The 25,840-nt window shown below is 44.5% G+C and overlaps 2 protein-coding genes across 2 annotated transcripts; one reads left to right on the forward strand and one right to left on the reverse strand.

Moving 5' to 3' along the window:
* The first annotated feature begins 236 nt into the window (after nt 1-236).
* Nucleotides 237-8,996, forward strand: LOC112872618. Its single transcript, XM_025935678.1, has 11 exons — nt 237-561; nt 954-1,025; nt 1,748-2,857; nt 4,354-4,439; nt 4,892-5,685; nt 5,787-6,206; nt 6,305-6,884; nt 6,969-7,199; nt 7,281-7,405; nt 7,489-7,935; nt 8,031-8,996. Exons 1-11 carry the CDS (start codon nt 487-489, stop codon nt 8,726-8,728), a joined length of 4,638 nt encoding a protein of 1,545 aa, XP_025791463.1. The 5' UTR covers nt 237-486; the 3' UTR covers nt 8,729-8,996.
* Nucleotides 8,997-13,978: 4,982 nt separating this feature from the next.
* Nucleotides 13,979-17,445, reverse strand: LOC112876804 (plant intracellular Ras-group-related LRR protein 5-like). The gene is made up of 3 exons (XM_025940983.1): nt 16,834-17,445; nt 14,453-15,366; nt 13,979-14,372 (listed from the first exon to the last, which is right to left on the reverse strand). The coding sequence occupies exons 1-3, from the start codon at nt 17,363-17,365 to the stop codon at nt 14,226-14,228; spliced, it is 1,593 nt and encodes a 530-aa protein (XP_025796768.1). The 5' UTR covers nt 17,366-17,445; the 3' UTR covers nt 13,979-14,225.
* Between the last annotated feature and the right edge of the window lie 8,395 nt (nt 17,446-25,840).

Genomic DNA, 25,840 nt, shown 5'->3' on the forward strand with positions numbered 1-25,840 from the left:
ACCACCGGCCAGCCCTTTTAAGTACCCCCGGTAATAAGCACCGTACCCCACGGCCGGAGAGCCAAGCAAGACCGACCTTCTTGGGAACTGGCTACGGCCGCGAACCCGAGCGGGCCCCGGCAGTCAGCGAGCCGGGGTCGCGACCCCGTCTCGCGCGCTCCGTTCCATTCCGTTCCCATCGCGTCACCGTCACGCCCCCCGGAGTCCAAATTTCTAAAGCACTACCAGTACCAGTCTCTCTCTCTTCCTCTCCTCTCCTCTCTCTCTCCCTTCCTCTGCTCTCCTCCGCGGCGCTGCTGCTTCCTCGCCACGCTACAGCTGAGCGAACCCCACCCAATCCAATCCCTCTCGTCTTCGCTTCCTCCTCCGCGCCGGCGCCCGCCGCTCGCCGGAGCCCAGGTAGGATGGAGGAGGAGCCGCTGGCCGCCCGCGCCGGGAGGTAGGGGCGGGGGGCGCGGCCGATCGGCGGGGGTGGGAGGGAGGGGAATGAGGGCGCCGCAGGAGCGCACCATGAGGGATCTCTACGATCGCACGCGCCACAAGGATCTCGCGGCCCCCGAGGTGCGTCGTGCCGCATCCAACGCCGCCCCACCGCGTACGCGGTGGTGGTTGTTGGGTTTTCCCCATAGGATGAGATGGGACGAGATGGGGATTGCTTTCGATTGGGTTGGGGGCGTCCGGGGTTTCGGGATTCGAGGTTCTGCAACCTTGCATGCGCGTGCGTGTTCATGGGATTCGGGCTTCGTTCAGGTGACGCGGCTCCGGCTTTACAAGGAGGCGAATCGAATTTGATTGAATACGTCGGTTCCATTCCTCCCGTTTGATTTGGGTGTTATGTTAGCGTTGATTCACTCGTCAATCGAAGAGACTTGGCGTGTTCATTATGCGATTTTCCCACTGATACTGCCGTTCCCAAGTTTTGGAGATTGATGCGCTTTGTTTCTCCTCTACAGGAACCAGCGGAAGGGCGCGGCGGAGGACGCGCGGAGGGGTCGGGGCACCGCGAACTGGTCGCCAGGATGGAGGTGAGCATTAGAGGCGTGCGGTTTTCCCTGCATATGCATGGAAATATTCTGGCCGATTAGAATATCATTACAATGCTGCCTGTTCGTCGGATCATCAGATGCTCAGAATTCAGAAGCAGCTCAGGATAGATTGCTCCTCTTCTACTCGATGCCTCCAGTTTTTAGTGGTGGTATAGATGCTTGGACTGTGGTTTGGATACCACCGTGCTGTAGAGAAAGGATTTGTCAGCGCATGAATACCGCATCTCCTGCTTTTGCAGGAGCTATTCTCGCTTTGGAAATGGAGGCTGCTTTGATGATCATTCAATACATGGTTGTTTGATATGATATTATGATGCATTGGTGTTTTTTCAAGTAAACCTAATACATTGTAAATTGTATACATCACCAGTTTTGTTTGTCATCTGTAGAATTTTGGTGGAACACTCCATTATCCATTGTCTAAATTTAAACTGCCAATGTAATAGCTTATAGTTATAGGGTAGTGTGCCAATTAGAAGGAAGTACTTTAATGGTCAAACCCTAGAATGCTTATGATAACATTTGTCTCGTCTGTTTATTGGTTTAAGCCATGATCTCTGCAGTTCATATCCCATGCTCTCTTACTGCTGTATCCATGTCTTGACAGACATGAGAGTGCTGCTTGTACCTTTCAGGGCTTCATGCTTGTTTTTGTTGTCGCATGAGTAATGCTTTAAGGCTGATATTGTTTATATTTGTAGGACAAGGCTGCGGTAAGGAAAAGAGTGGTATCAAGCAACAACCCTTGTGTGAAGGCAGAGTCAGGCACATGTAATGTCTGTTATGCTCCTTGCTCCTCTTGTCTACACCGAAGTCTTGCAGTTGAGGATTCGAATGCTGAATGTGCATCATCTCAAACATGCTCCACAAGGTCAGAAGTAAGAAACAATTCACTTGTTCGTAATGAGAAAGGGCTCCGCAATAAAGGAGGAGAAAACGACGATGAGTTTAGTGCAACCTCAGGTCATGTTTCTTACTCTGCAACTGGTGGAAATAATAAAGTGTTCGCAAGATCGTCCATTGCAGACGACTCTTCAGAGGTTGACATGCCAGCAAAACGTAGGAGGCTATTAAATCAAGATACAAGACTATCTAGAGCAGAACACCATGATGACAGCAACTCGTGTGTTACTGGTACATCAGCAGAAGGCAAGGTTCACGTGGATAGGAAAAAACTGTCGACTTCTGCATCCAGTCGAGATTTGACTGCTAATGATTATAAAGACAACAACATGGCATGCCACAGCAGGTTAAGAAATCAATGTGTTGATGAATCTAAGAAAGGATCCGATGTTCGTGATTTGCATCCTAGTGCATCTGGTAGATTGTTTCCTGCAGATTCTCCTTCTATTTCGACCAAAAAGTTGCTGCGAACCCAGTCTTCTGCCAGTGCTTCGAGCAGATTATCTCCTAAGAAGCAAGATCATGAGTCTGGGAAAGCACAAGATAATTTATCTCATCAACCTTGTGAAAAGGTTTCTCTTTCAAAGAATAACATAGAACAGCGACGAGGTGGAAAATTGAACCCCTGTGTACCTGATGGTGACAAGCAGGTCACGCTGGCAGGTTACACTAACGGAAATCAAAATAAAGGCGGATTCTCATCGAAGGATCTGGACAATGGAACCTTATGCCCAAAAGATGAAATTCTAGAACATGCTGGCATCCAATCTAATGATGGTGTTACTAGGAACGATGGTGACAAACAAGATTGGGATCAAGATTGTTCAATGGATATATGTAGTGATGGAAAGTTGAATATAGAACATGATATGACGACAGATGGGGGGAATTCGGAAGGCTTGATAGATGTAAGTAACTCTTTTATCACTTCTTATGTCTTCCCCTTTAAATGCAGTGCTTGCTACTTTCTTAGTGACTAGTATTGAAATAAAAAGAAGAATCCATTATTTGTTAGTTTCCGTGTTCTTAAACATGGCACATTCTATGTAGTATTCTGTCAGAATGTGAGATCAGCCTAAGTTTCATTGCCTCTTTGTTGACCATCTGGCATTCGTCTAGAAAGTTATACCTGTAGCAGTGTGCTGCCTTTTTGTGTGGAAGATAGCTTGAATTGGTGAAGTCTTATTCTGAAGTCTGAACTCTAAATAGTCTTCAGTAAAATATCTGTAATTCTGGAATATCATCTAGCATTACCCATTGGCCGTTGGTGTGCTTTTGCATGAAATCTACCTATGCCAATCTCAAAAATTTCAAATTGCTACTATTATTTTTAATTTCACACAATATTGAGTCACTACCAATAGTTAGAACCAATGCAAACAAGTTATTTGGTATATATTTTCTCATTTTGGATAATTGTGTGGGATTCTAACAACTTCTTGTTACTTAATATTGGAGTTTGCTGCACGTCATTAAATATTGCTGTTAAGAGACACGCGTGTAATCAATTTTGTTAACCTCACTGCTGTCCTGCTGAGTGGTAACTGGGTGGTAACTTGTCGTCTGTCTATTACTCTCAGCTACCAGTTGCAAATTCTAAAATCAACCACCAGTAACTGGAACTTAAACAGGCTGGATATATTTATTGGGTGCATGGTTTTCCTATTATTGATTTAGGAAAAGTTAATGATCTCTTATGTCTACTTCTCTTTGATTGATTCAGAATTCTTAGTATCAAACAGTGAGAATTTTGTCATCAACTCTATAGCCTTACAACTATCAACTTATAAATGGGAACCAATTCATATTCTACTAAATTGTTCCTGCTTCCTGTACCTGTAGATAATAATGCGATTACTCTTTGGATGATTCCACTGTTTTCGGTGTAGTTATATTTTTTAAGGAGTTCTCTGTGAAATGTAGTGAATGGTACTTTTGTTCATATTTGAGAGAGACATTAAATACTTCAAAGCATTTCCATATTGTTTGTAGTAAGTATTTTATGGCTATAATCATTATTTGGCTATGAACTCTCCCTTGCTTATTTTCTGATCAAGGTCTAGCCTACTTCTAATAAAAATTCATATGCATTATTTTCTCCTTGCTTAATCATTATTTTCTGATCAAGGTCCAGCCTGCTTCTAAAAAATTCATATGCTATAATCATTATTTGGCTATGAACTAGCTTGGTATTTGAATATACATGAGCAAAATAATTTTTATCTCCTTTTATCTGTCTTTTTGTCACTTTTATTGTTTGACAATTTCAAGATGGCTGGTTTGCGTTGATTCTGCATTATTTTAAGCACTTCCTTTACTATTTGTAATCAACATATTCTTTTTGTCTACTTGTATGCTATATTCGTTGGATAACATTTATGTGTCTGGTTTGCATCGAACCCAGGTTAACGTTTGTGATATATGTGGAGATATTGGTAGGGAGTATCTTCTGGCTACATGTACGAGATGCCTTGAGGGGGCGGAGCATACGTAAGTTATATTCTTGTATGATTGTGCAGTATCTATTGGAACTATTGTAGGCTGTGTTCAGTCTCTTGTTTGGCCAAGAGGTTACTCGTTTAGCAATCAAAGTCATGTTGACTCTACTTACCAGCAGTTTTCTTAGTTCAGACAAATGAGGCACTTTAAATAATTTAATCTGGAGCTTTACCTACACTAATAGTCTGCTCAGGTCCTAGCAATGACTAGCCTATTGATTTATGCGCAGAAGTTAATTTCCTTTCCATGATGGTTCCATAATGTTTTTAGATCCATCAGGGTGTATGTGTTGAAGGAAACAAAAAATGTTATTGATTGTTTCGATTAGTGTAGTGGTTGTGGCATAACTTCTTAGGTACATTATTTGTAAGTTAAAATGCATATGCAACATCCATTTTTCACATGGATGTGTTAGTGTTAACTGTTAATTTATCTTTTTCTAGTTACTGCATGCGAGTGAAGTTGGATAAAGTTCCCGATGGTGAATGGTTATGTGAAGAATGCCAGCTTAGGGAAGATCAGAACAATACAAAAAGTAACCATGGTGTCACGGCGGTTAATATGTCTGAAGGAAAGAACCAAAGTTCAGAAAGTCGAAGCAAGCCTAAGGCATTGCAAATTGTTGTGCCTGAATTGGATGCTCCGCAAAGCACATGCAGCACACCAACAGCTGATCAGTGTGATGGCAAGAATAAAAAGTTGCATTTAGCTTCAGCTGATACACAAACACGGAAAGTTAAGGTTGCCACCCCAGCTGCTGAAAGACTGGATGTGAAGAGCAAAAAATTGTTGAGCATTGCAAACCGTAACAAGCTGCAAGTTCTTACATCTGATTTGGACGCACGACCACACACTTATGGAACACCAACGGCTGGAGGCTCAGACAAGAAGAGTCAAAATTCAGAATTTTTGTTAAACCGCAAGAAGTTGTGGGTTTCCACTGATATGGAGTCACCATTATCAAGTGAAGGACTACGGAGTCCGCCTATATCATGTAAGAGACAGGTTGAGAATACTTCATCCCCTAAGCCTAGGCTCATCAAGACGGACAGCCATAGAAAACATGATGTCATCTCTCGTGAGAACTTGTTTAAGAAATCAAACAAGGGAGGTTTAACTTCAGTTGATAATGCCCCAGTGAGAACTACTCAAGCAGGCAAAAGTTCTCAGGTCTTGTCACGGTCATATTCTTTGGGAAACATGGTGAATGCTAAAACACCAGTTCCCTCGCCAAGAGGTTTGACCAAATTCGTTTTGTGTTCTACTCGCAAAGCATTCTTTGTTTTATTTGTTGTTACTCATGGATCATTCTGTTAACCTCCTAATTTTCTTCAACAGGTTTATCAAAGCAACTGTCTTTCAACAACACCAACAATGGGCCAAAGGTCAAGCAGTTGGTTGAAGGGGCGGCTAGCAAGTTGAGACCTGCGAAATATTCCCCAAGAGATCCTAGAGATAAGGGCCCCATCAGAAAGCTTGTACAATCTGGATCTTTCAAACGCGAGGGTTCAGTTTGCTTAGATTCTGGCTCATCAAAACAAAAGCAAACATTTCATCTGTCTCAAGATGAAAAACCAGTAATATTGAAGCCAGTGAAGGAAAAGAATTTAATAGAAAGAAGAGCTTCCTTTAGTTTCAAAAAACCAAACATTCCTTCATCTCCAAGGCCTGACAGTTGTATGAAGTTAGGGGAAAGAAAAATCGACCAGGATATTTCAAAGTCTGTGCCAAGCATACTTAAAAGTAGTAAAAGACCTGGTAAGCTCTTCATTTACTTAAACTCTTTTTCTAGAGAAATGGTAAATCTTAGTTCTCCTTCATTTTGATGAGCTTTCATTATGTCTCGCTTGAATTAGGAAATGTTGAAAAGAAACAGAGCTCTGATTTGTCAAAGGGTGACAATGACAAGCAAGATGTTACTGTGCATCCAAAACCAATGGGAGTTGTTTCTGGTAAAGATACACATGCAATGAAGATATCTGATCCACCAGTTCCATCCCAATGTGTCAAAACGGATAGCTCAAATAATGTTGAGGATGAAGATCTGTTCGTTTCAGTGAAAAATGGTAACAGAATGCCAAATGGGTCTGCAGAGGTGGTTCCCACTATATCTACTGCCACAACTTGCGAATCAGATTTGCGAGATGTGGCAAGAGCAAGCACCTGCGAAGATTCAGCTCCTAAAGTGGTATGCTTCCAACAAAAGCTTTTGGAAAGCGCAGGAGATGACTCCTGTAATATTGTAGAGGTGGCTCAAGCTTCAGGAGATATATTGAACGAGACTCCACATGGTGTTCAGATGGCACACAATCTATACCCCCCTGACCACAAATTTGATAAACCTGATTTGAAGCGGGAAGCTTTTGGTGATCAATCTTCAGCTCTTGAAAATCCTTTAGGAGACTTAGTTATTCCAGAGCTGTCTTACATCTGGCAGTATGACCTCTTCTCTTCCCCCTTTACTCCCCTTAACCAGTTAATAATTTTAAAGAGTCTAAGAGTGCATTTCTTTTATTTCAGGGGTAGCTTTGAGGTTTCAAGACATGGAAATTCCCCTGAAATGTTTGATGGGTTTCAGGCTTACTTGTCTACTTGTGCCTCGTCCAAAGCACGCGAAGTAGGTGAACAATTACCTGACAAAATTCAGCTAGCAGAAGTCCCACGGCACTCCTCATGGCCGCTGCAATTTAAGGAAGTAAATCCAACTGAAGATAGTATTGCTCTTTTTTTCTTTGCTAAAGATGTTGAAAGGTACCTTTTTCTCAACATTTCACTGATTTATCTGATTCAACCCTCTGTATACTGGCTGAGGTCTCTGATCCCCTTGAACAGTTACGAGATGGCATATGGTAAACTCTTGGAAAACATGCTTCTTGGTGATTTATCCCTTACTGCAAATATTAGTGGCACTGAACTTCTCATTTTTCCGTCTGATAAATTGCCAGAGAGGATTCAACGTAAGTTTTTGTTTGCTAATGTTATTGTCTCTCGGCAGGATTGCTCATTGCCTCATTTAACGGTTCCATCTGATATTTTACAGGTTGGAATGGCTCGCTTTTCTTTTGGGGCATTTTTTATGCCCGGAAAGCAAGTAGCCCACCAGAACTTCCTCTGACTGAGAGAAATAATTGCCCATTAGAACAAGTCACTGGACCTGTTATCCAGCATGATATGGGTTCCCCTAAGGCACTTCAATCTTTGGGTATAGATTTGAACGAGTGCCCCAATGATGATATATCTGACCCAGCTATTTCACTTGGATCAGAGAGCGAGAAGTCTGGTGCACCTGTAGATCATAAAATTTTGTTGGAGTCCAAACATGAGGATAGGAAGCTGAATGCAAGTGAAATACATCATGAAGTAACTGCAGGCACAAAAGAAATTGTACTGGAGCATCCTACTGCGGCTCCCTATGGAACTCATCCTCCCACATTATCAACAGGAGAAGGTCATGACATCATTCCAGACTATCCAACTGCTGCAAAAGGTGGTGGTACCTTTTTATGTGATGAAGCCACAGACAAATTCCGGATTTATCCTTGCTTTGTTTTTTTCACATTCTTCTTATATTATTCATTGCAGGTAGCACAAGAACAGCAGGTATAAACAAAATGGAGGAAGAAGATCAGGATGAGGCTGTCTTCTGTGTTGCACAGAAACCAGGTGCAATCAGGTCAATCTCAGAGGAGATAAAACCTAAGAAACGTGGTATTCTTCCCACCATAGAAGTATCAAAACTCCATTTTACTGGATCAAAGATATGTGGTGGTCCAAGAGAATCAATCCCAAATTCAGATATGGGTTCTTTGGATCCTGATCTCACCTACAAAAGACAGAAGACTTCTTATGGAAAAAATTCTACTTGCAGTTTTGGAGATGAAATGCCACCTAGCAAATGCTTGTCCAAGATGCACCCCTTACCGGCTGGACAGCATACACCATTTGATGATTTACAGTATAGTTACAGGGGTCCCTCAGATCCTGGCTCCCTTAAAAAATCGGTACCTGATCATATAATCCATGTTCTTTCATCTGACGATGAAGATTCTCCAGAACCTAGTACTAGCTTAAATAAGGCATCACTGAAGGCAGATGAGAGCTCCTCCCCTTTATTGTCACTTTCCCTATCTATGGTGGCATCGAAGCATAATCTTTCTGGTTCAGATATTGTAGATGATGAACCACTGTCTCTATCTCTTGGGCTCCCTAGTGTTGTGGAAGGGAGTAGGGCTCTGGAGATGAAGCAATTTCTGCCGGAGAAGCCAGGCATAAACACTTAGTGTTTTTTAGGTTTGCGAGTGTACAGTTTTGTGCTATGTTTAGCTGTATGGAGTTTAGACAGGGTAGAAGTATGGTATAGCTTTTAAATTATGAACATTTTGCCTTTTTTTCTCAGTGTTATATGCATCTGCTGCTGTTGATAGTGATGCTGGTCTGATGATGTTATTGCCTACCGTATTTTATGTGATATATGGTGTTAGTTTCCCATGAACTCTATTGGTATGACGTAAAAAGGATATATCAGAATGTGGATGTCTATAAATTCAATTTTGCATGGTTGAACTTGCACTTCCTAGCACGAGGTAATTTGCGTCCCAATTCGCATGGGCCATGTGTCATGACTAGAAAGGTAGTTTTGTGCAAGACACCTTTGCCAATCATTACAATATTACAGATCTTATTATTTGGTGTATTCTGCATTTCATTATACCATGTGGGAAGTATCAAGTAACTTTCCATCAGGGTTGAAGATTATTTCTATGCTACTCTATGGTACGTTTCTTTTTCTTCTCTATAGCATCTTATAAAATGTTTGCTTGCAGCTGACAATACATTAACCTTATCCATTAATTCTATATTTGAAAGGTTTTGCCAGAAGAACTGAGCATTTGGGTGAGTTACTGAACGATCTCATCTTGGGAACTTGATTCAAGTGTTTTCTCTCAAAAATTTCAATGAAGGTAATTGTATATGATGTTTTTTGTTGGTGGGTATGGCAAGCTGCATGGTCCTTTCTGAAAGGCAAATCTACCATACCTTCTAAATATGATAGGTTGTCATTGGAGGTATTTGTTTGCTTAAGATGACTTCCTTGCACAACTGGGGTGTTGTTGCTAGCTTGCACTCCTCAACACAACTCAATTGACGATGCAAAAAAACTGATGCTCAACTCATATGCTTATTTCTATGTTAATGGTTTATCCATTGCCAAATCGCTCCACTTCTCTTTGTTTAGTTGCTAGCATTGGTTGATCTGCAGCTTTTGTTTCTTCCAGCTTCACCAATCTCCTAAGCTCCCCATAATAATTTTTTTTAGTAATTTGACATTCACTACATGTGTCCCTAAAAATGCAGACACTCTTCTTCCCAGCACAGTATTGGTATTACTGGAGGTTCCAGTCATTTGGTTCAATTTCATATCAATCACTCAAATTCGAATTTGAGCAGTGCATCTGAAGCTATTTCCCCTGGATATCCACTTATCTTGAATTATGTGCAACTTCAAAGCAAACCTGTGGTGCTCCATATCCTTGTGCTGTTTCAATTCAGTTGTGTATAGTTCCTACTACCAAGTTCGTCAAATTGCTTAGGGATTTCATAGGAGACTCATTTCGATGCAATTTTCATGCATGGATATGCTGTTCTTTTACAGATTGAATTCTAGGGTGTGCTCTAATGAAATCACACTTTGCCACCAATGCTCAAAAAGTATTTTCCAGCTTATGCTTTAGTAGACTGGTACACTGTGCTTATGAATCTAGTCATTTTGGCTCAGTCCTTACTATGCCCCAAAAGGCTGTGGGTTTCTTTCCCTTTCCCTTTTCACTTTCCATTTTACAGATCATACTGATTCAAATTTTGAACTAGGTCAGCCTTTTTTTTTTTGCATCAGATTAGGTTGATAGTACATTGCACCGTTCATAATGGATCTAAGTTTTAAAATCATGGGATCACATTGTTGTACATGTACAGAGACCAACTTGTGTTAGCTTTCAATGGTTTGGATTATTTACATCTGCCTGGGGAAGGAAATTATAATTATATCCTACACTCGTGCACATATTCACTCATGTGTCGTACCTTTTGTGTCTCTTTTATCATTCCAATCCAGCAATGTTGTTGCAACGATTTTGCATGTGTTGCAAGAGGAATAGTTGTTGGTACCCATTCCTATTCTGATGTGTTAAACTATAGTCTGTGCTAGAGAATGACGCAATGGTTATTTATTAGAAAAATTTCAAAATTACTCCCCTATTTACTCCTACAATTATATCGATGGTCCCAATTTACCTCTTAATAATATTTATCTTTTTGTTTTGTCCATGCACAAGTGGAGTTTTAAATTTTGCAGGGTGACAGGGCACACAACAAATTATCTAAAAAATATATGATGATTTTTTCATCATTATTTATTGTACGATTTTGTATCCTAAATATTAATTTGTTATGTAATATGCTAGCCTATCAAAATAATTGTAAAAATTCATATTGTATTTTTAATATATGTTATGATGTTCCGAATCACCTTGCAAAATGTTTACTTGAAGCTCTACCTTTGTGTGGAGTAGAAACAAAAAGGGAAATTCTAGTTAAGGGGTAAATTGGCCAATTGATTAGTTGTGGTGAGTAAACTGAACAAAAAATAGTTTAGTGGTTATCCAACTTTGACCATACTACTTGAGGGGAGTAATATGACTTTTTTTTATATATTTACTGTAGCCCTCCTCAACTTGGCTGTGGTTTTGACGGACGCAGTCGGATCAGTTTGTTAGAAAATGGATGATTTGGTTGCATCATCGAATGCCTCGGGGTTAAATTAAATTCGAAAAAAGGGTGCCGATTGGCAAAATTTCGGAAAATCGGTACCTCCCGCCCGATGAACGGGCGGGAGGCGTGGGGCCGGGCACCTCCCGCCCATCCAACGGCGGAAGGTCCCAAAATTATTTCCAGGCCCCTTCCGAGGATCTCTTCGCGAATAAAAAACTTTTCTTATTCACGAAAAGGCTCCTAACGCGGGCGCGGGGGCATCTCGCTCGCCCAACGGGCGGGAGGTCCGGGACCTGTAGACTGCGGAGGGGCATTCCGCCCGTTGGGCGGACGGGAGGTTCCATATAAGTTAGGTGCCAGCCACGTGGTCCGCTGAGGGGCCGCGGGAACGGGGAATTGGTCCGGTCTCCAATGAGTAATCACTGGGCTGTGGAGTGCAGTATACTCAATGACACGTGGGTCCGTATTGGAACAGCCTGTGCGTCCCGCTAACCCAGGTTGCTTTCCTATTACTTTATCTATATTTCCTCTGCTAATTAATTCTAAAAAATTCCACGCGTGATCGAGCGGGACCCACGTACGAACCGCATGGCGATGCAGAAAGGTCCATGAAGAAGAAGCAGTGCAGCCTGGGTTACAAATACACATAATTTATTTTTAATGGCTTGATGTATCGTAGTATCGTAATATTTGGATTCTACGTTGTAAAACGTTATCGCTTAACTATCTTCATACGAGTTTTAGATACCGTAATCTTCTTCGTAAAATTGAACTAAATTTAAAATTTATGTATACAAAAGAGTATGGCGAATAAATCTTGTATTTAAAAAAATATGAATTTTAAATAGTTTGTAAAATATAAATTCTAACAAAAAATAATAAAAAATAAACGAGATGGGCACCTCCCACCCGTTGGGCGGGCGGGATGTCTTATGGGTCTCTTCGTGAATAATAAACTTTTCTTATTCGTGAAGAGGCCCTCGGGAGGGGTCTGGAAATAATTTTGGGACCTCCCGCCCGTTGGATGGGCGGAAGGTCCCCGGGAGGTACCCATTTTTTGAAATTTTGCCAATCGACACCCTTTTTCGAATTTAATTTTTTATCCTTTTTCAAAAAAGCTCGGGTTTTAACTGCTTTGCTGACCTGCGTTGTTCGTGTAATGTAGTATGGGCCCGTCCTAAGCAGCGCGCATGGAGCCAAGCTGGACATCTCTATCCTGCTTGAGCGACTCGTCAAGTCAGGGCAGTAAACTCTCTCTCTCACTCTGGCAGCGTCCTGCTAGTGGCGAGCCTTCCTAGCACTGATTTTGCCGTCTCACACCAGGATATTATATTTCCCATCTTTTAAAGGACATGTTAGCACTTCATGGTTGAAGCACATAGGCCGTGCTCGTAAGCTCGTTACCTATGTTGGACCAAGAAAGTGTAGGTCCAAACTGATCAATCGTGTTTACATGGACCCGCTGAAACAGAGCTTAATGCCTACTTGTGTGCAAAGCACAATATACCGAAACTTGGCAGACTTCACGCGCCAAATTCCTAGAAAGTAAAGGGTTGTAGTTTAGACCCTTTGTGCGTGTACTTTGCGACCTACACGTGCAGTTACATTCAGATTTCTAGCCAACTACAGCCCCCAGGGCAAGAACTATCTCCCTAATGAAACGCACTACGACCCCTCGAACACGAAACAGGCCAAAACTGACGAGGACTACTCCTGACAGCACCTGAGATGGCACGGAACAAGACAACAAAATACAAGCCCAAAACTGCGAGCGGAAACGGCATAAGGAAATAGGAAAAGCAGCGAAATCCACTCATGCCAAAAGATTATTCGGAAAGTTGCAATAAACTTCTATACGGGATAATTGCAAATTTGCCACTGCTCTGAATCGTTATTACTGGCTTGCCACTGTCATTTAAGCAATATAATTGCAAAAATATTAAAAATCAGTGACAAGGTTCATCAAAAGTTGTATGGTTCAGATGAACCCGCAGAAAAGCAAAGGAAACGGTATGAATGAACACAGAGAATATTTTTCCATAGACAACTGGGGGTAGCAAATACAAGCACTGACGGTGTGAAAGCTTCACACCAGCTAATATGCCCTAGACTATGATTAGGAAGCAACGGCACTGTTTGGTCTATTGCCAGGCGCAATTCATTTGAGCTGTGTCCTACCAAAGAAGGATAGGATTTTAATTGGCAGACGAAGAGTTCTTCCAACACTGACGTGACCCTGTATCTGCCTCTCGACACACACCTACTCTAGGCAACGCAGTTTATGATCTCTAGATAAGTACACAAGAGCTCAGATGGAGCCATCAGTATTAAATTCCAATACCAAATTATCTAACAACGAACACACCCAAGTCAATCAAATCCCCCCTCCTATTCAACTTTTTTTTATCAAACTAGTTGCCAATTCCACAGTAACCATGATGGCATCCCAATCAAGAAAATATCTCAAGTCGCATGCTAATCACGGAAGTGATAGGCGAATACAGCAGTAAAGGAAATTACAGCCAGCAATTGTGAAGAGATTCGGACGCGGACATTAAGCATTCAGGCTACTGTACGATAGACCAAACTACTGGTTGATAAAAGAAGTCAAGTTGCATCTTAACATGTTCTAAAAGGATCTAGGCATATGGAGCTTCATGTTTGGCACATTAGTATAGCATCCTAACAGGTGTTTGATCAGGATTAGAATCAGGTACATGTGCACCATTGTCTGTCATTCACATTATATGAAAGTCAACAGCTTGGCTCAGCGCAAATTCTGGACAGCTCGTGTTTCATGTAATGGAGTGTGACATGACAGCGTATCGAGTATTATACATATCAACTTACACACAGAATGAACCTTATGTACAAGAATGCTAGATACATCCTTTGTGTACAGAGACACAAATATAAGGGGAATAAAATTAATTATCCATGTCTTATTTCATCGCTGATCTGAGACATGGACCAACACTGAACAATTCATGACTATACAGATGAAATGCTTCAGCTAAGCTGAACTGATCCCAATCCTTGATCCTTTTTGCAACAACCGAACAGCGTGCGGAGCCAGGCCCAGAAGCTCCTCTTATCTGTTTCCTTCTGGCTTGCTCCCCTAGAAGCAACCATATTCTTCATAAAATTAACCACCTCCTGACATGTAGAAGAAACATCATTCAGTCAGTGAAGGACAAAAGTTAGCAAATATGGAAGAACAGCACTGCAATGCATACCTGTGCTCCTAATTTCACAACTTCTTTAGGTGGTACTTCCAGTGGAGTTTCATCAGCAACAAATACCCGTAGTTTGGAGAGGTAACCAAACGAGTCCGGCAGTACTCGTATCTGGTTACTACTGATGTCCAACTCCTCTAGCATCTCAAGTTCCCCTATCGATCTTGGCAGTGCTCTTAAGTCGGCAAAGTTCCTGCTGACGTTCAACTTCACAAGGCTGGCCGCAAAGCAAATGTTCTCAGGGATAATTTCAACTTCATTGAAACTGACATCCAGCTCTCTCAGTCTGGTAAGCTGGCCAATTGTTGTGGGCAGGCCTTTGATTCTGTTGTAGTGTAATGTGAGGATCTCCAGCTTTTCCAACTTTCCAATGGCTTCTGGAAGGGCTTTTAGCTGATTAAAATCCAATCTAAGTTCCACGAGAGAGGTGCAAGATCCAATAGTATATGGTAGCTCCTCAAGCTCGTTTGTCTCAGCAATTAACCTTCTCAAGTTTGTTAACTTTCCTAAACAATCAGGAAGGACCTTCAACATATTTGAGCTCAGGTCAAGATTTGCCAAGCTCGTGAGATTTCCAAATGATGAAGGAAGAGATTTAAGCTGGTTTGCACGCAAGTCAAGATCAATCAGGCTGGAAAGTTCCCCAAAGGTATCAGGCAGATTGATCAGCTGGTTTGCATGGAGGTCAAGCTTTGTCAAGTATCTAAGGCTACCGATTGTTGATGGGAGTGCCATGATCCTATTCTCAGATAGATCAAGCTCAGTAACGTCTTGTAATTTCCCAAGTGAAACAGGGAGCCACTCAACTTGGTCCACCAGCTTACCCCGGAGATTGAGCTCTGTAGTCCCCTTCTTTGCTGATGACTCTATAAGGCTTGCCACTTGGATAAGGCCCAGTTTTTCTGTGTCATTATCTGTAAAAAAAGACATTTTATACTTTAGGATAATACAAACACTGAATTTTTTAAATATTACTGTACAAAAAGCTGGTCTGGCCTAAGTATGGCTAGGCCTACTCAAGAAAACGCCTCAAAAAACATGTCTAATTGTTCATCATCCGTACCCATCTCATATCTACTACAACTAGTAAACTGAAACCATCAGATTTACTAAAGGCAGAAAACAACTGGTACAAAGAAGGAAGCGGATAGGCCTACAATAGAAAGCACCTCAAAAGTCAATAAAATCAATTGACTAACTGTTCACTATTCATATTATGGTAAGATAAATCAAAAGACCTCCTATCTATTAAAACTAAGCAAGCTGGCACCATCAGATTGAGTGAGAGATGCCACATAATATTGGCATTTGGCACAAGTGAAATACCCTTCCTAATAGTGGATCCTGTGGCGACAATCGAAGGATAGTTCCCAGATTCCTTAGAACTGAGAAGGATTATCACAAAAAAATAAGAGCTAACACAGAATTATCACAAATTGCAATCTGTGCCTCATATTCCAATCACTACCACTATCGATGAGCTACTGAGAAGGATCCTATGAAATATGAGTAGATCCTTTGCAAACAAATATCAATGTGGGAAAAAAAATGTTATCATAGCTGTAGGAGAAAAAAATCAGCAGAAACAAATTCAGCGACTGGCTGCAGAATTGAATTAGTTATTTAGTTCTGGCATGATATTCCATGAAAGGTAGTCCATGCCCCATACAGTCCAATTACTAGCATTAATGAACTACTGCAAGGAAAGCGCGATTATGATAACTGAACTGCCAGTATGATGGCATCCTATGAATAAGCCAATTGTAAACAAACTTCAAGGTGGAGCCCAATAATACGTTACCATTGCTGTAGTGGAGAAAAAGAAGTTGATTCAACTCTTTGCTTCTAGTCGAGTTTTTCTTAGAAAAAATGGACTACTCCCTCTTTCCCAAACATATCCCAAAAAGAGTACACTTTTAGCTTTGTCCTAAGTCAAACCATCTAAAGTTTGACCAACTTTATACAAGTAAGTACCAATATTTATGATAACAAATAAGTATCATTAGATTTATCATGAAATATATTTTCTATAATATACATAATTGAAGTTATAAATATTGATATCCTTCTCTATAAACTCGGTCAAACTTAAGATAATTTGACGGGGACAAAACTAAAACAGTAGAACTCTAGAAGTGCAGTCTTTTTGGGATGAAGGGAGTCTGGTAACGGAACTAGAGACTGAAAATATAGAGGACCGAAAAAAATTGAGTAACAAGCAGAAACTACACAATTGAATAAAATAGAATAATAATAAAATACATAACAGCCGAACAATTAACATACATTTCGAGATCCTAGAGAGGAAATTGAACTCAGCTTGGGGAAAATGATATCAAATGCTACAAAAACATAACCCCGGAAGAGAGTTGTAATAATACCTGCAGAAGCAGCCCGACGCAGCGACGAGACGGACTTGGTTTCGAAGCCCAATCCGCCCTTGCTTCCGCGGTCTATCTCTGTTGCCGCGGCAGCCACCGCTGCCGCCAGCTCCGGCTTCCGCTTGGCCTCCACCTCCACGACCTCGTTGACGACGGCGGCGGCATGACCCCAGCCCCCTCCCTCATCACCGGGGGACACCACGCGCGACGCCCTCTGGATGAGGTCGTCGAAGACCTTGAACCTCCTCTCGAGCTCGACGACGTGCGCGGCCTCCTTCCGCTGCTGCAGCGCGCGGAGCCTGATGGCGTTGCGCCTGGCCTCCCGCAGCACGTCGAGGAGCTCGGCGGGCACGCCCTCCCGCGCCCGCGCCGCCGGCTCCCCGTCGGCCTCGGCGAGCCGCGCCTCCTCCTCCGCGTCCGCCGAGGCCAGCACCGCCGCCGCCGCCTCCACCTCCTCCACGGCCGGGCGCGGCGGGAGCTCCCGGTACAGCCGCGTGAGCTCCTCCACCGCCTCCGCCGTCGCCGGCGTCATCCCCGGCGCCGCCACCGTCTCCGCACCCCGCAAGCTTCCCAGAAACACAGTGAGAGAGAGAGACAGAGAGAAGCAAGCTCGCAATAATGGCTCGGTGGCGATGGGAGCGAGGGTGTATAAAAAGTGGAAATTGGAGGGCTTAATTGCGAAGCCAAGTGCTTCGAGATGGCATTGGGTAGGGTGGGGTTGGGACTGAAAATTAGTGCGAGGGGCTCACGCGCAAAATGGGCGGGTGGCGGCCGGTGCGGGACGTGGGACCCAGCGATTAGCTGTCAGAAGACCGGGACGTGTCCGGTAGGATCTGGAACGAGGTGACCCGTTTCTTCACCGCTCTGTGGCCCCTGCTGTGTCCGATCCGACCGCTCGAAGAGGAGCCAAGCGAAACATTTTTTTGTCCGAAGAACTTTTGAAGAGGGCAGAGTGAGCTCCTGCAGTTCACTTAAGAATAACCCGGTTTACACGAAAAACTAGCTCTCAAATCGTACAAGCTCACAGCTAATTAAGAAAAATCGGCGAAAAATTTGAAACGCAGTGCCAAACCGCTAACCTAAAATACAACCGCAACCAACGCTGATAAAGCTCATCGTTCGTCATCGTTGCCAAACTCGTCACTAAAGAAACGAGCAGCTCTGACTTCGGATAGTGGGCATCAACCAAAACACCGTATCACCGCTCCTTACACATAGCAAGTAGTAGCACAAAGAAAGGAGACCGCGAGTGTCATCGCTGTCAAGCTTCGTCGCACCCCACGCGAAGCAGCTCCAACTCCACCACAACGTGCTCCTGCCAAGAGCCCTGCGCGCCATAAGCAAGAAACAAGCCTACGAGGCAAAGATCTTGTCGAAACACTATTAAAGAAGAGTACCAAACATCCCACACTGGCCAATGACCATACAACTTAATATCAAGAGGTAAAGATCTTGTCGAAACATTCAATCAAAGAAGAGTATCAAACATCCCACATTGGCCAGTGACCACAAAACTCAGTGTTAGAACTTCTAGGCGACGCTTTCAGAAAGGTATACGAGGAGCCCGCCTAGCAAACCTAGGCCGAGCATACCTTTCGGAGACTCAAAAGATTAAGGGGAGAGGTACCACAACGACGTTTTCCAGGAAAGGAACGATAGTCATGAGTGTAGCGATCATCGACACCGGTCAGAGCCGTTTAGAACTTTCGCCTATCACCTCCTGCCTAATGCGGTTTGCGCGACAAGCCCTAGCGTCTTGATGCGGTCTGCGCGCCTGCCGCCACATCTCCTTGAAGCAGGTTGTGGACGGCTAGATATGGCCACAAGAGCGCTAGAAACGGTTTGAGCGATGCCGGATCTACCGCCCCGCCACTGGCTGAACACCACCGCTAAAATGTCTTGACGGGAGAGAGAGGATGGCCGGGGAAGAGGAGATCCCCGCCTCCGTCTTCCTCATGGTCCAATATACTTCCAACAGGACGCTTGGGCGGCGGCAAGGAAAGAAGAAGGAAAGAAGAAGGAGGAGATGGTCCGCAGTCGGCGGCTAGGCTAGAGTATCTGCCCATGACACGGGATGAGCCTCGTCGCCGGAGCTAAGCGAAACAGAAAGTCTCCAACGACAATTGTGATTGATTTACCCTTTACTGTCACAGAGATCTGATAGTTACTTGCCGCGATCTGTTCCAGCACCCGCGATTGATTACAGCCACTGTAACTTTGCAAGGTGGCAGCTGTCTCAGCTCTTTATTGATACTAACTGGAAATTACGTATCATCAGGAAGGCATGGGATGGGAGCCGGCATGTGTTCCAGCTTGACACTTGACAGGTAATATGCGCGGTAGATTATTCCTCTTCGGTGAAACCGACGTGCAGGTCAGACACATGGCAACAAAATTTTAACGGACAAAACGGGAGGAGGCCGCGCCGGTTTTGGACGTACCCGGACCTCGTGCGCGCCGGGTGGGTGGTCAAACCGGCGCTCCTGCGAGTAGGTGCTCGCAGCAACAGCAGCCGGGCAGACTCTGCCCGAGGCGCTACCCGATGGTAAGTTTTCTCGTCGAATGCGGTCAATTACCCGACTCTAATGTTTTTTTTCTCCTTTTTGTCGAGATGAACTGGGCTCTCGCCGCCCGACTTTTTCAACGGCTGCATAGACTTGCTTGTTATCGGATTTATCTACTAGTTAATGCGGGTGAACGAGAGCTCTAAAGGACTCGCTTATCCTAAGAGATAGCAGCAAAGGACGAGTGCTTCGCTCATTGCCCAAGTCATGCTACGTTGCTTGTTTTCAATTCAACATGACTCGAGTTGCACGAGTGCAGAGTGGAGGCCTGAAGGAAACCGCAAACCAGCAAGATCATAGGATTGATGGCGAAAACAGAAAAAGTAAGCACAAATTATGGAGATGCGGGGGATCGAACCCCGTGCCTCTACCATTTGAGCTACATCCCCGCTCTGATATTTATCCGCTCCTATTTTCTAAGATCGGAACACCGGAAAAAGCAAAACGAAGTAAGTAAAAACAATGGATCAGGATGCTTCCGTTTGCTCGTGGAAGCAGCGCGCATCGAAAGTTCCTCCTGCACCGAGCGGCCGAGTAATTTGGAGCTGGGGCTCCGGCCGGGACCTTCATTTTCATTCAGATCAGCAACCGCAGGTTGCCAGCAAGGCTCCGGTCTCGGCCAATCTGCATCCAGCGCGCAAGGCACCCATACGTAATAAATATATTGAAGCCGGTAGGTTACATACAAACGAGTAGCTTATACGTGCACTGAGTAGGCTGTTGCTTAAAAGAAGTTTTGATTAGTCTTGCACGGGCATCTATTTTCGTAAAAGAACGACTAATTAATTTCGTGGTACTTTGGATTTGCAGTGGAATTTGTCGAACTTTGGGCATTAATATAATATCTTAATGAATAGGAAAAGCGGATTCCGTCCACCACAAAAATACAGATAGGTGGAGGACCCTATAGACCTAAAGGATTATCCACTAGTGAAATGAAAAAAAACATATTTCTTCCGCATCGGATCTTAGGTAAGACGGTAAAAAAAATATACGTGAGGCAAGAGATCCTCACTTTGAAGCCTACGCACCGTGCGTATATTTCGAGTGAATATCACGCGTGCGTGTAGGCCTGAGAAGAGTTTGAAATAGTTTTTTTTCAACTTTTTTGATGTCTTACCCTTTTAGTACTAGTTGATGATGATACTTTTAGTACTAAGTCATGCAACAAGTGCTGAAGATCAGAACTTTTAGTTTCGAATTCGCAGCACTACAGGTTGCGAATCTAGTACTATTCAAAGTTTCCGAATTTTCAGTAATAAAAGATTATCTAATAGAACTTCCTTTTTTGCCAAATGCATTCGTATAATCTGGTGGGTATATAGGATGGTCTATCTGTAGTAAATCATATTTCTTATTACTCGAGGCAGCGTGCGTGGAAACGATCACTGTAACACCCGGCCCATATGGATGTGGGCCGCCGTGCCATACCGACCTGACCCAAGGTCCAAGCCAAGGCAACAACACTGGTAGAAAAGAGATCAGCAGCAACAACAATAGAGAACAGATCAGAAATTGAATTGGGGTTTCCCCTTCTTGTTCGTCCTCGGTGGGGATCCAATAATCTCACGCCCCGGTGTCTAACGTCAGTGGCCGCGGGAGCATCTATCGGTGATGCTACGTTCCTGCGCCCACAGAGTGATTCGTAGCTGGGCTCCGGCCGTGTCATCTCCAGTTACATGACTACATCTGATCAGCCGGTGCCAAGCAGCTGATGGCTAGCGAGAGAGGCTCCGGTGCCGGCCGATCAGCTCGCGCACGCAAGGCACCATACGTTGGGGCTCGTTACACACCACATCAACGTTGCGTCGATCATCTTAGCTTATCCGCGGAAGCTGCCGCTGTTTGGCCGTCCCGGCACCAGCCACACTAGGGTAGGGTGTTCTCTCTTCTTGCTCGAAAGCAGGAACAAATAAAATACTACTTGTGTGTGTTGCACGGTGCCCTTGGTCACCTCGCTCACAACTTACTAGCTAGTCCTTTCTGTATTCTGGCCCGTGTCATGTGCGGACGGTGTGGAACTATGGTGTGTGTGTGTGTATATATAGGGTGAATAAAATAAATATAGGTCGGTAGATGAAACAGTAAGTGTATTGTCGGGTACTTATATCAACGAGTAGGTCATTCATGCACTGAGAATATGTTTGGTTGGATGGATCAAAGTTCAGTGTTAAATTTTAGTATCTATTAGCACTTATACTTTTGTTAAAATTTTTAAGTCTTAGTTAAAATTTAGTCTATCATATTAGAATTTCTGTTTGGATAAAACTAGTACTAAAGTTTAGCACTTTAGAACATTAGCACTTGGATCCAAACATCCCTAAGTAGGTTGTTGCTCGAAAAAAATATTATTAGTTGGTTTCGCACGACTGCACAACCTGTATTTTCATGAAGGAACGACTAACTAATTTCGTGATACTTTGGGACATGCAATTGGATGGATTTGCCGAACTTTGGACGTTACTAATAACTTAATGAATATTCGAATTAAAAATGGGAAGGAAATGGAAGATTATAATGTAATTTCATTTTTGCCAGATTTGTTCATATAATATGGTGGGTGTATACGGTGATCTATCTTTAATAAATCATATTTCTTTTAAAAAATGGATTTGTCTAATACTTTGGCAAACTATTTATAAACATAAATGACTTGTTCATCTCATTCAGACATATAATTTCCATATCCAATTTATTTGTCGTGGTCCTCTAAGGATAATAGATTTTTGAAATAAGCTGAAATTTAAATTACAAAGATGAAAAGTATCCGTGTCGGCTCTAAATACATCTACTTTGATAGCCATAGCGGCTCATAATACGATCTGGTCCATATTATCTTCTATATATCTGAGCCGGCTCGCATTTAGAGTCGGCACGGTTACTTTCTATCCATGCCAGCTCGTCATAAGAGTCAGTACGAACAGTTCCAAGGTATCCAACTTGGTGGACAACACTTGAGGGACTTATCGCTACAGCCTCCTATTACAAGCTGACAAATTGAACTTTTCTATCCCGACTTCAATTTTACTGGCACGGATGAGTCGGCAAGGCCGAGATCTTTTATGTTACTATAGTATTTTGTAGCATTTAGAATACATACTTGAGAATGTTTTTTTTATAAATGTAGCTTAACTATAACCCAAATATGATGAAATTGTTCATGACCGAGATTGCTAAGGCATTGGCTATTGTCGATATTACCATTATCCCTAATGGGAGTGAATGTGCCCTATCTTCCGTTAGGAGGGAATAACTATCGATTTAGCTACCATTCGACACAAGCGATCTGCCTTCTAACTTATAAGATTTGAACCTACAATCAAAGCACCACGTCATCTCTGGTTATTAACTGTGTGTTGTCCAGGTGATCTCACCATGAAAACTAATTCTTATCTGTGAATTGAAGAACATAAGCAAAAATAAAGAACACAACAAAATTTTACAAAATGACCGATTAAGCTCATAAACTAATATCAACGAAACTGTTCTCGATAGATTAATCTAAGCAAAATTCTAACATAAGTCAGGTGGCGACTCTTCATATGAAGGGGTAGGTCGGCTAAGAAATCCTAGACGCGTCCCTGATGGACTCTAATATGGTACACAACCAAATGACCTATGGTAACGCAACACATTGATAGATTCTGGACGTCCATTTATTTCGACGATTCATATTCACTTGGACCTAATATTGATATGGATCCAGTGGCATTGAAAATATTATCTCCTTAACTTTACATATATATGTAGAATGTCGAAAACATATTCCATATGTGGCATGGGCGATGATTTTAGTCTGCTCCTGAGCTTAATTTGAGGTAGACTCGAATATGGTATCTTCTGCACCTCCAATTTGGCATGGACGTCTTTATTATTCTTCTCCTCCACCATGACTGTCCCCAATCCTTTTCTATACAACAACAACAACAACAACAACTTAGCCTTTTGTCCCAAGCAAGTTGGGGTAGGCTAGAGATGAAACCCACAGAAAACAAGAATAAGAAACACAAAAAGGGCACAAGCCAAAGGAAGAGTTAGGAGTTAAACAAAAAGTAACAAAAATCACGGTTCAGGTATGTTAATTGCTGGTCTCCAAGCGTTCCTATCCATAGCTAATTCCTTAGCGATATTCCACTCCTTAAGGTCTCTCTTAACCGTCTCGTCCCAAGTTAGTCTAGGTCTACCTCTACCTCTCTTAACATTATCGCCCCGCTTTAAAACTCCACTACGCACCGGCGCCTCGGGAGGCCTCCGTTGTACATGTCCAAACCATCTCAACCGGGCGAATCGCCGTCCTATAGAACTTACCTTTTAGCCTCTGTGGCACCTTCTTATCACAGAGGACGCCCGAAGCCTGCCGCCACTTCAACCAACCAGCTGAAATTCTATGTCTAATATCTTCATCAATGTCTCCATCTTTCTGAAGCATTGATCCTAAATACCGGAAAATATCCTTCTTGGCCACCACTTGACCCTCGAGGCTAACGTCCCCATCCCCAATCCTTTTCTATGTTTTCCATTATTCTTAGGTACAACAAAATCATTAAGTAGCGCATCATTTCTAAAGTTATCAAAGTATATAGGGACGAGCTTAACAGTTAATTTAGCCGTGGTCGATCCTTATGCATTTTCAGAAGTGTTCACATGCATCACTATTATTATATTATATGATTATGTTCTTAGCTTGTATTGATTATTATGGTTATGGAAAGGGCTAATCAAACGGCCGCGCGCGTCGAGACAGTAGAATGCCATCGTTGATTAATGCTCCATCACTTGTCATCCACACTAGCTCAGCATCTCCAATCATAGTTTTCCCGTTCTACAGGACATTCTAAGCTCTACTGCTCATGCGTAGCTTCATGAACATACATCGGCATTCAAGACGCCACTCACTCCGATTAGTTGTCAGTGTGGATGCATCCCAGCAGGCCGGGGATCGTTGTATGAGAGGGGGGAAGGAGCAAATAACAAAGTTGAGAAAATTCCTTATTTGATATTACCAAAATTCCTAATTCCTTTTTTGCCCTCGTTTTCTAGAAATTTTCTATTTGACACCACAAGTTCATTTCTTCTCTAAATTGAGACTTCCATTACCTCCGTTAGTAGAAACTCAGCCGAATTTAACTAGGCAATAGGGTTTAAACTCAAGCCAACCCACCCTCCACTCTAGCGAGGATGTGGCCGTCGGGAATTGAACCCGGGCTGACTAGCTCCCACTCTAAGGCTATCTCCACTGGCATCCGGTAAAACGACCTGTTCGCTATTTTGGGGAACACTGTAGCGTCCTCCATCGCTCCAGCGGTAACCGCTATGCGGTGCGGTAAAATGGAGCACCACCTCTCCGTCCCGCACAGAGGATGCGTCCTCCATCCCGGTCGCGGGGCCCGCATCTTCGCCAGCTTCCGCGCGGGCGCGGGAGAGGCGACGGGCGGAGGGCGGAGGGCGCCGGGGCGGAGGGGCGCGGGACGGCAGGCGCGGCGCGGCAGGGGCGAGGCGGAGGGGCGGCGCGCGGGGCAGGGGCGGCACGGGACGGCGGGCGGCGCGGCAGGGGGCGGCGCGGGCGCGGGAGGGCGCCGGGCGCGGCAGGGGAGCGGCGGCCGGCGCAGGAGGCGGAGGAGGGAGGGGCGCGGGGGAGGAGGGGCGGCAGGGGAGGCGCGGAGGAGGAGGGGCGCGGAGCGGCAGGGGGGCGGCGGGCGCGGAGGGGGAGGGGGCGGCGGGCGGCGGAGGAGGATGGGCGGGCGGAGGAGGAGGAGGGGCGGGCGGAGGAGGCGGGGCGGGCGGAGGAGGGGGGAGGAGGGGCCGAGGAGGGACGGGCGGAGGCGGAGGCGCGGGCGGAGGCGGAGGAGAGAGGCGGAAGGGCGGCGGAGGCGGAGGAGGGAGGCGCGGAGGCGGAGGGAGGCGCGGAGGCGGAGGGCGGAGGGCGGAGGGGGAGGGGCGCCGGGCGCGGAGGGGGGGCGGAGGAGGAGGGGGCGGAGGGGGAGGGGGCGGCGGGCGCGGAGGAGGAGGGGCGCGGAGGGGGAGGGGGCGGCGGGCGCGGAGGGGGAGGGGGCGCCGAGCGCGGAGGGGGGGCGGAGGAGGAGGGGGCGGAGGGGGAGGGGGCGCCGGGCGCGGAGGAGAAGGGGCGGCAGGGGAGGCGCGGAGGAGGAGGGGCGCGGAGGGGGAGGGGGCGGCGGGCGGCGGAGGAGGAGGGGGGCGGGGCGGGGCGGAGGGGCGCGGGAGGCACGGCGGTTGGGGGTTGGGGAAAGAGCAGTTGGAAGATAGGATAGAAAATTGAGATTGTGGGGTATAGAGGATGTTGATAGAGGATGTTGTTGGAGTAAAAATTGGTATAGAGAATGAAGTTGATATGGAGGATGGAAATAGGGGATGGAATTTAGAGGATATCGCTGGAGACACCTTTGCAAACACGTCAGAATTTTCACGAGCAGACCAACGTACCC

This window comes from Panicum hallii, chromosome 9, assembly GCF_002211085.1.
Source record: "Panicum hallii strain FIL2 chromosome 9, PHallii_v3.1, whole genome shotgun sequence".
NCBI lineage: Eukaryota > Viridiplantae > Streptophyta > Magnoliopsida > Poales > Poaceae > Panicum > Panicum hallii.